Source organism: Meleagris gallopavo, chromosome 15 (assembly GCF_905368555.1).
Source record: "Meleagris gallopavo chromosome 15, MGAL_WU_HG_1.1, whole genome shotgun sequence".
NCBI classification, from domain to species: Eukaryota; Metazoa; Chordata; class Aves; order Galliformes; family Phasianidae; genus Meleagris; species Meleagris gallopavo.
Window position 1 is genome coordinate 1,101,471 of NC_139418.1, and position 10,580 is coordinate 1,112,050.

At 52.8% G+C, this 10,580-nt stretch overlaps 1 protein-coding gene across 1 annotated transcript; it reads left to right on the forward strand.

Moving 5' to 3' along the window:
• Nucleotides 1-4,537: 4,537 nt before the first annotated feature.
• LOC104915500 (protocadherin beta-15-like) lies at nucleotides 4,538-8,157 on the forward strand. Its single transcript, XM_085236791.1, has 2 exons — nucleotides 4,538-6,884; nucleotides 7,523-8,157. The coding sequence occupies exons 1-2, from the start codon at nucleotides 4,611-4,613 to the stop codon at nucleotides 7,610-7,612; spliced, it is 2,364 nt and encodes a 787-aa protein (XP_085092917.1). The 5' UTR covers nucleotides 4,538-4,610; the 3' UTR covers nucleotides 7,613-8,157.
• The last annotated feature ends 2,423 nt before the right edge of the window (nucleotides 8,158-10,580 follow it).

Here is a 10,580-nt window from a genome sequence, read left to right on the forward strand (position 1 = left end):
TTCTCTTCATATGAGAGGTGATCCAGCCCTCTGTGCATCCTTGTGGCCCCCTTCTGCCCTATTCCAGATGCAGTCCAGGACACAGTTGGCCTTCTGGGCTGCAAACACACTCTGCTGGCTCATGCTGAGCTTTTTAGCCATTAATACCCTCAATTCCTTCTCTGCAGAGCTGCTCTCAATACTCTCACCATCCAGCCTGAGTTTATGTTTGGGATTGCCCAAAGTGTAGTTGGACACTACACTTTTCCTCGTTGAACTTCATGAGGTTCATATATGCCTACCTCTTCAGCCTGTCCAAGTCCCTCTGGATGACATCCCTTCACTTGAGTGTGCTGACAGCACCACACAGCTTGGCATTATCCAGAAACTTGCTGAGGATGCACTCAATCCCACTGTCAAGGGGATTGACAAGAGAGCATCTAAAATAGACTAAGATAATATTTGTGGGCCACTTGAGATCTCAGCATACGTGAAAACTTGCTGTCTGAAGGATTTATGAAGAGAATTTTCAGCTGCATGTTTAAACTGAGGATGAGGATGAAGATGGAAAACCTGGATCTCACTGATCACAAAACCCACAGTGATGGGAGTAACTACTTAGGTGGCTTCAAAAGGCATCCGTACAAATAAAGTGCTGAAGCTGAGGAGGGTGCATTTTTAAATGGGAAGTATTGAGACTGCTGGGACTAGAGAGATGAGAATCAGAATTTCTTGCCTCCAAAAGGTGCAGGAAGCAAAGGTATGGGCAGAGACAGGTGTCTTCAGTTCAGTATTGTCTTTGGAGACTGGAGAATGCACCTATCAGAACGTCTCTGGGAATGCATACAAATATAAGTCATTTGAAGCAGGGAATTTCCCTTCATTCTCCAAAGCTGCAATATACGTAAGAGAGATTTTAGAGCAGATATCCTCATGAGCTGGCATTAGTAGAAAGGAAATACTACTACCTAGAAGGAAATGTGCTGATATTAATACTGAGTTGGTTCTTCATGTTACTTTAGGAGAAGCACACACAACAGAGATCCTCCTGTGAAAAACAAAATATGCAAAGCTTTGAGCCTCCTTATCACCGAATTATAGAATGGCCTGGGTTGAAAAGGAGCACAGTGCTCATCCAGTCCCAACCCCCAGCTATGTGCAGGTCGCCAACCAGCAGCCCAGGCTGCCCAGAGCCACATCCAGCCTGGAGGCCTTGAGTGCCTCCAGGAATGGGGCATCCACAGCCTCCTTGGACAACCTGTTCCAGCGCCTCACCACTCTCTGTGTGAAAAACTTCCTTCTAATATCTAATCTAAATCTCCCCTGTCTCAGTTTAAGACCATTCCCCCTTGTCCTATCACTATCCACCCTCCTGCAGCCTGTGTGTACTTGAAAACTCCTAGATGATCTCCCTGACTTCCAGAAGATGTTCTGCACAATCAGTTCTCCCTATGTGTGCCCAGAGTATCTCTTTCTGAAAACATTTCACACAAGGTTTGTACAGAATGTTTCATACTGGCTTGGATTATTGGTGTCAAACCAGATGACTATTAAAAGCAGTAGCAGAGCACTAAGAAAGTGTGTCTATTTGCCAAGTGCTTCAGGTGGGAAGAGTATTTCTTAATTTGCTCTATTAGCAGATGAGACCTCACCGAGGACTGGAACAGGCTGCCCAGGGAGGTGGGGCACTCACTGTCCCTGTAGGCGTTCAAGAAACGTGTAGAGGTGGTACTGTGTGACATGGCTGAATGGCCAATATTGACGACAGGTGGAAAGTTGGATCTGAATGATGCCGTGAGGAGGTGCTGAGGCTGGGGGCCGACGGCCAAGTGTAGTTCCTGTGCTGGACGCCCAGTGCCGCTGTTGGCCGCTGCCGAGCAGGGATAGAACCGAGAACCAGCCGGATGCTGCCGGGCTGCCGTTCGCTGCGAGATCTTTAGCCGAAATAGCTCGGCTGCACTGGAATACGTCCCAGCTCAAAGCCCTTCCAAAGGATCTGCCGCACGGAGAACCATCAGGAAAAACGCCAAGACAGCAAAGCAGGATTGAGAATGGGAAGGAATGGGAAAATCAACCGAGCTTTCCGCTGCCTGCTGATGCCATGCGCATTTCCTGAGGAATCTGGAGCCAGGCGGAGCCCATTGGTTGGTAAGCACCGCGAGAAAGACGTTTACTTTTAACAGAGAGACGGGGGAGCTTGGGACTGAATGCAGAGAGGCGGCTCGTTTGGGTCTCGGAAAGCCTCAAACAGGATTATACGCCGGTAAGTGCAGTATAACGGAGAGCCAGAAGGTGAGGAACGATTCTCCTGGCTTTTCTTACGCTTCCATCCAAAGGGCAGCTCAGGGCTGCAGCTCTGCGAGAGCGCTGGGAACTCAGAGAGGAGAGAGAAGAGAGAGAAGAGAAGAGAGTAGAGGGTAGAGGGAAGAGAGAAGAGAGGAGAAACCCGACCTGGGAAGCGGCTGGGAAAGGCAGGAGGGGAGCGAGCCTTCATCTCTGCAAGCGGCCATGGAAATCACGGCGGTTCGGGAAAGAATCGGTGCTGCTGATGTGAGCCGGAGAGGACGGTTCTCAGAGCTGCGAGGCAGTGATGGAGAAGAAGCTTTCGTCGGAGAGGAGCTGTACACAACGTGGCAGCTCTGAGATTTCACTGCGCTGACGTGTATTTCATATGGAAGAGCAAGATTTTGGAAACGAGAATTGTTCAGGCTGCAGAAATGCGGGATGAATATTCTTTCAGGAATGCTGTGTTTTGAAGACACAACAGGAACTGACTGGAAAAAGTTGCTGTGGCTCTTTCTTAAGAATAAAATACAGATCTTCAAGAGGAGAACTGTTTCTGGGTTACCGTCTTTGGATAAAGAAGTCATCACTAAATAAAAAGTAGAGGAAGCCTGCAATATCACTATGTGATATCTGAAAGATATAAGAGAAGTCTCTGACACATTCATATAGATTATACATCTTACTGTGGCTTTTGTTCCTTACTCTGTCCTACACACAATGCCTTCAGCTACGTTTTGTTTTTCCTATCATAAGTACGCATTTCATTGCAATGACTCAAAGGAAAAGAGAAGCATTAGCTCTCAAATAATGCAGAGTAAGTTCCTACTGTATTTCACATTTCTCTAAAATCTGAAAGCCTCAATCTAAGGGCACTATCTTCTGATGTGCAAAGATATTCTACCTAAGAATCTGTGAAGGACCACTGTTCATCTTATGCCTATTCTGCACCTGTAGCTGAAGGAGAACATCTCCCCATGAATGGAGGAGAGTGGAGTGAGAAGTGCCCATGGAAGCACTTCTCAGCCTGGATCTGTTCACTACCATGATGGTACCTCACAGCACCTCATCTGTCATGAAGCACCTTACAGTAAAGCAAGATTCCAGATCCACTTTCTTCTCTCTGAAAAGAGAGTCAATCAGAAGAGAGAAGAGGGTCAATCAGAAGCACTGCTGAGGGAATAAGCAAGTGGAACCCGGCTGTCACCATTATTTCTGCATGGAGTGAGTTAAGATCATATTCCAAACTCCGTCTACTGATGTAGTTGGCCAATGGCTGGTTTTACAAGTTTCAGTGTTGCTGAAAAAATAGGAACTTCAGAGATGGACACATCCCCAACTGATGGATGGATGGATGGATGGATGGATGGATGGATGGATGGATGGAAGGAAGGAGGGATGGAAGGAAGGAGGGATGGAAGGAAGGAAGGAAGGAAGCAAGCAAGGAAAGAAGGAAGGAAGGAAGGAAGCAAATATAATGCAAATATAATTTAATCTTCTAGATCCTATCAGGATTCCAAGTCAAAAAAATGCAAGAGAAAAAAACGCACACACATACAATGACTGCATCCTCGTGAAGTTGTCAACCAGCTATAAATCTAACTAGTCATAAGACCGACCCTGTTAGCAACTTTCTCCTACTAACACAGTTATTAATTTTTTTTAAAAGAATTCTTGAAGGCATCCGCGAATGACTCAGAACAAAACAAGAGAATATTGCTCAATGGTGAACAAAGCTGCAAACGAAGAATTTGCTTCCAAGACTTTTCCCTGTTAGATTTCTCGCACTGTCTCTCATACTCACATTCTCATAAATCTGAAATTCTCCAGTCCGTTCAAGCTCCTAAAGATACTGCGCGGATAAACAAGACACGAAAAAAAGGTAAACAGCACTACGCAACCAATGGAAAAATGCTCGGGATTACAACAGGGAAGACGAGCCTAGCAGAAAAGACGCAGGAGCAATTCGCAGTCGCGCCGCTGGGTGGGGATGTTGTCCAGGGAGCGGCAGCTCCGTGTGGCCGCAGCGCGCTTAGGGGCGCAGGCGCCCAGAAGAGCCGTGCGAGCCGCTCGGGAAGGGCGGCGGGGCACGGAGGCGGGCGCTCGGGGGCTTCGGGGCCGAGCCGCTGGGAAAGTGCGGCGGCTTTCGGTGGGTGAGCGGCTCGCGTCAGGGCCGGCGAGCAAGGCGGCGAGGCATGGAGACCGGCGGGAAAGGCCGGCCGTGGCGGAGAGGGACGGCGAGCGGGAGCCGGAGCGGCGGTGACGAGAGGCGAGTGTTGTTGTGGCTCGTGTGCGTTTGCGTGTGGGAGAGCGGGGCCGAAACGCTGCGCTATTCCGTGTGGGAGGAAATGGCGAGGGACTCGTCGGTGGGCAACGTGGCCCGGGACCTGGGGCTTTCTCCGAGCCAGCTCGCGGCTCGCAAGGCGCGCGTGGTGTCCGAGGGGAGCGAGCAGCATTTCCGCCTCGATCCGCACAGCGGCGTCCTGACGGTCACGGAGACGCTGGACCGAGAGCGGATCTGTCCGCACAGCGAGAGCTGCGCGCTCTTCTTTAAGCTTTTCTTTGAGAACCCGGTGCAGCTGATCCGCGGGGAGGTGGAGGTTCGCGACGTGAACGACAACTCCCCCGTGTTCCCGCAGCAGGAAGTGGTACTGGAGATTCTTGAAACGGCAACTCCTGGATCTCAGTTCCCCCTAGACAGCGCCCAGGACAGAGACGTTGGGATGAACGGCTTGCAGAATTACAGCCTCTCCCCGAATTCGCATTTCACCCTTGCTCTCGAAAAAGGAGAAGATGGAGGTAAATACGCGGAGCTCGTCCTTGAGAGGCCTTTGGACCGGGAGGAGCATCGGGAGCTGCATTTGGTGCTCACGGCGACGGACGGGGGCTCGCCGCCCAGGTCGGGCACGGCTGAGGTGCGGGTGGTGGTGCTGGATGCCAACGACAACATGCCGGTGTTCTCGCAGGAGGTGTACGAGGTGCGCTTGGCCGAGAACAGCCCGCCGGGGCAGCTGGTGGTGCGGGTGTCGGCCGCGGATCCCGACGAAGGAACCTACGGCAAAGTGCGGTACGGCTTTACCCAGACGTCGGAGGGATCCCGGGAGCTGTTTGATCTAAATGCTGAGACCGGGGAGATACGGGTCCTGGGCAATCTGGATTTCGAAAAAGAAAAGACTCACAAGCTGGTGGTGAGAGGCAGCGACGGCGGCGGTCTGTCTGCGCACTGCAAAGTGCACGTGGAGGTGCTGGACGTGAACGACAACGCGCCGGAGATCGAGCTGAGCTCGGTGAGCGCGTCCGTCCCCGAGGACGCCCCGCCCGGCACCGTGGTGGCCCTGCTGAGCGTGCGGGACCGCGACTCCGGCGACAACGGGCGGCCGGAGTGCGCCATCGAGGGCGACGTGCCGTTCAGGCTGACGGCCGCGTTCGCCGAGCACTACGAGCTGCGCACCAGCGCGGCCCTGGACAGGGAGACGACGGCCGAGTACAACGTGAGCATCGTGGCCGCGGACCGGGGCCGGGCGCGGCTGAGCGCTCGCGAAAGCGTGCGGGTGCGGATCGGCGACGTGAACGACAACGCGCCGCGCTTCACGCAGGCGGCGTACAGCATGTGGGTGAGCGAGAACGAGGCGGGCGCGGTGCGGCTGGGCAGCGTGAAGGCGACGGACGCGGACGCGGGCGCGAACGGGCGCGTGAGGTACGCGCTGGTGCGGGAGGAGGGCGAGGAGCGGCCCGCCGTGTCGGTGGACGCCGAGAGCGGGGACGTGTCCGTGGTGCGGCCGCTGGACTACGAGGAGGTGCGCGCCGTGGAGGTGACGGTGCGCGCGGCCGACGGGGGCTCGCCGCCGCGGAGCGCCACGGCGCTGCTGCGGGTGCTGGTGCGGGACGAGAACGACAACGCGCCCGTGGTGCTGCACCCGCCGGCCGACGGCGGCGCGGCGCTGGGCGAGCTGGTGCCGCGGCGGGCGCGGGCGGGCTACCTGGTGGCCAAGGTGGTGGCGGTGGACGCGGACGCGGGGCAGAACGCGTGGCTGTGCTACGAGCTGGCCAAGGCGACGGAGCCGGGGCTGTTCCGCGTGGGGCTGCACAGCGGCGAGGTGCGCACGGCGCGGGCCGTGGGCGAGCGCGACGCGGCCCGGCACAGGCTGGTGGTGCTGGTGCGGGACCGCGGGCGGCCGCCGCGCTCCGCCAGCGCCACCCTCGCCGTCGCCCTGGCCGACGGCTTCTCCGAAGGCCGCCTGCGGGCGAGCGAAGAGGCGCCGGCCGCCGAGCCCGACGGCCGCCTCACCCTGTACCTCAGCGTCTGCTTGGCCTGCGTGTCCGCGCTCTTCGTGGCCGGCGCGGCGGCCGCCGTGGCCGCCAAGGTGCGGCGGGCCCGGCGGGGCGAGCCGGGGACCTTGCCCACGTTCCCGCGCTCCGCCGCCGACAGCGGCGCCGGCTCCCTGCCCCGCAGCTACGTCTACGACGTCCGCCTCGCCGCCGGCACCGTCGACAGCGAGTTCCGCTTCCTCGGGCCGCTCTTCCCCTGCTTCCCCGCCGGGCTGCCGCAGGGCGCGGCCGAGCAGCGGAGCTCGCTGTGCTCGGCCGGCCTCGGCCAAGAAGAAGGCGACTGGGCCGTGCAGGTGAGGGAGCGGAGCCCCGCGCGGGGGACGAGGGCGAGCGCGGGGGCAGCGCGGTGCGGGGGACGGAGGGAGGCGGGGACGGAGGCTGGATTGGTCTTCGGGCCCACGAGCGCGGCTGTGGGACGGCAGGCAGCTGCGGAGAGCCGCGCGGTGATTTTATTGGCGTCGTGTTTCTCCCTTCGTTGCTGTTCGCACATTCATTTTCCAATTTATATTCTTGTCGTTAAAAAACGTAATTTGTTTATCACGGCACTGGAGGCAGCGTAACTGATATCAGCTCGATCTGTTTCCCCTCATTGCTGTCTGAGTTCCACACCCATATCCTTTGTTACCGTTGGTTAAGCACGGTATTTGTTCCTGAGGGAACCGTTAGTGTCTGCTCCCCTTCCTGATCCAAAAAAGTTTTCCATTTTCTGAGTCTTATTCAGGGCTTTTAAAATGTTATAGGTTCGTTATAGGGTTTTAATGTTGTCCTTGTTCAGGTCAGAGAGCTTGTCCCCGCCCTCCTCTTTCTTTGCCTCTGGGCAGGGAAGAGTGGTCTCCCATTCACGTTGGTTCAGATGAGCCTTCCCAGCTTCTCAGTGACACCTGCTTAGCGTTAACGGCCCAATGTCAGCCGTCCACTGTGTTCCTTGCAGGGCCGAGCTCCCCTGTGTGAAGGCACGGCTCCCAGGGCAGCAGAGGAGAATGGCAGTTTGGATCAAAGCCCCTGGCTCAGCCATGAGTAAGGGAGGAGAAGGAGAAGCATCTCGGTCCTCATGGGCTGATCTCTTCCAAGCAAAGTGAAGGAGTCTCAAACGTTGCACCAAAACTAACGAGGGAAGCAGAGATATGCTGTGTGAGAAGTCAAGGACGATGTCTTCTGAACCTGTACTTTATTCATGTATTTTTTTCTGTAGTTCTGTTACGTTTGGAGGTGGATGCATGCTGGTATCACTGAGATGTGATATCTAATTGTGATAGTGCTGTTGCTCCTATGTATTAAGTGAAAAATGGGAAGAACATTTTCTAATATGGAAGCTATCATTTCCATTCATCTGCTTTTATGCATTCTTTGTCTGTATTTTTTTGTTTTTTTTGTTTGGTTGGTTGGAGGTTTGGTTCTTTTCCCAACATAAAGTCTGTAAGAATGTTTCTGGAACATTTCAGCATTAACGAATATTAGATAATAGACTATTCAAAGCAATGTGCAATTTCCCTTTGCTCATGTATTTCCTGGAGTTGAATGCTTGGTGACAGAAATCAATAAAGTCTACTGAGAAGTCTGAAAGAGCATGAGCTTCACTCTTGTATGCAAACTTATTCTTCCCGTGTAGAGGAGCATTAGGATCACTGTTGCTGTTAAAGCCTTCTATGGCTGAAGCTGAAGGGCAGCGTGTCCCTGTGAAATGAGGGCAGTCCTTGTGAGAAGTGTCTGGGGAAGCTCTTCTCAGCCCAGATCTGTTCCCTGCCATAGCGGTGCCAGCGATCAGGTTACAGTAAAAGAAGGGTACGGGTCCACCTTCCTCTCTCTGAGGTCCTGGGGCAAATCAGGAGCATAAGAAGCAGATACTGGGTGGTACTGTAACTGCTGTATGGCGTGAATGAGGAGCTGCATTGCCAACTGTATGTGCTGATGATGGCTTACAGGTGGGTTTTGTAACAGGTTTCTGTGTTGCTGATTGTCCTGTTTTCATGTGAATTGAGCTGACTTCCTTTGTAGTGGCTGATATGATGGTTTGGGTTACCCCTAGGAGGAAAAGCACGTTTAGAACACTGACTACTGAATTGTTGCAGAGCAGTGCTGCACAGAGCCAGGGACATTTCTGCTTCTCATTCTGCCCTGAGAGTGAGTGTGCTGGTGGTGCACAAGAAGCTGGTAGGGGGCAGAATGAGGACAGGTATGAAAGAGATATTCTGTACCGTGTGACACCACACAGAACAGGAAAGTGATTGTCCCCCTGTACACAGCTTTGGTGAGGCGCTGCACCTCGAGTACTGTGTCCAGTTTTGGGCCCCTTGCTGCAATAAAGACATTGAGGCCTTGGAGCGTGTTCAAAGAAGGGCAACAAAGCTGGTGAGGGGTCTGGAGCACGGCCTTATGAGGAACGGCTGAAGGAGCTGGGATTGCTCAGTCTGGAGAAGAGGAGGTTCAGGGGAGACCTTATTGCTCTCTATAACGACCTGAAAGGAGGTTGTAGTGTGCTGGGGGTCGGCCTTTTCTCTTGTGTGATTAGTGATAGAGCTAGAGGGAATGGCTTCAAGCTGCGCTAGGAGAGATTTAGGCTGGACGTTAGGAAATACTGCTTTTCTGTGAGAGTGGTCAAGCACTGGAATGGGCTTCCCAGGGAGGTGGTGGAGTCACCGACCCTGGAGATGTTCGAGGAACGGTAGGATTTTGTGTTGAGGGATATAGTTTAGTGAGAACAATTGCTGACAGGTGGAAGTTTGGACTAGATGATCTTGAAAGTCTTCTCCAACCACGGTGATTCTGTGGTGCATCCATTCTTTGTTCTTTGTATCTGCAGGTGGTTGTGCATCACTTCTTTAGTATGTCTCTCTCTGTCTCTTATCTGTATCTCAATACCTCTATGACTATGTCTATGTGATTCTCAGTATCTCTACCTCTGTCTGTACTTCTATCTCCATTCCTCCAGCTCTACGTCTTTTTGTTTTCTCTCAGGAGTTGTACTTTGGTTTTGTATTCTGGTTCTCTCTCCCATCCTGCTGGAAGAGGGTGGTGAATAATGAACGTGTGGTGCTGAGCTGCTATCAGGTTATATAGTACAACACTGTTTTTGGTGTCCAACTTGTGGCCCAAAGGGCTGTGATAACCCAGATCTTATCCAAGCATGTTAAAGCAGAATTGTTGTATGTGTCATAGTAGTTTATTAGCTTCTGGGCACCGTGTTAGCTTTTCAATTATTTTTGGAATTCTCTTGGAGTGTTTTCTAGAAATGACTACATTTCACACCTTAGTTGCTATTTCTGTTCCCTGTTGTGCTGTTGACCATCTTAGGGGGCTGGAAGAAGATGATCATTTTGCTGTTAGATGTAACATCGAGTTCTGATGTGTTCAAGTTACTGCTCAGGAGACTCAGCGGGTGTTTGTACTGCACACTATCATCATCTTCGTTCTTAGGGAACCATCTCTCAGACACTATGAAGAATTACATGTTTTCCTTTGTGTCTTTAGAGAGCCAGACTTTGGCAGCGTGAACAGGCCATGTTTCCTTCATTTCCTCACTCGCCTTTCTTCTTCATTCTTCTTCACCTACCCGTTATCTTTTGGCCTAGTTACAATAGCTCTTGAGAATGTTAAATGTCCTTGAGATGTTCAAACCAGCATGATCCTACCGCTGTGTCTCCTGTATTTGTTTCTGGTTTTGTTTACGTTTAACCAACTCTTTATCAATACAACCCAGAGATGTGCCCTGTTGCAGTGTGAGGCTGTGTGGGAGGATATTAGCAGGCCCCTGGAAGAGTGGGCACCAGCAGTACTTTGGAACTGCAGTCCAGAAGATGTGCAGGATCCAGAAGAATTGGCAAACTGTTTGCAGCAGATGTGTCATCACTCTGGCAATTGTAGAGAGAGAGCAATGACTGCCACGTGCTGGGGCTTGGCCTATGCCTATTGCACCCTGATCAGTGCTATTCAGCACACTCAAGAGAGGGTAAGAGGAGGTCTCTAACTCTGATGACAGTGTGACAGGCCCT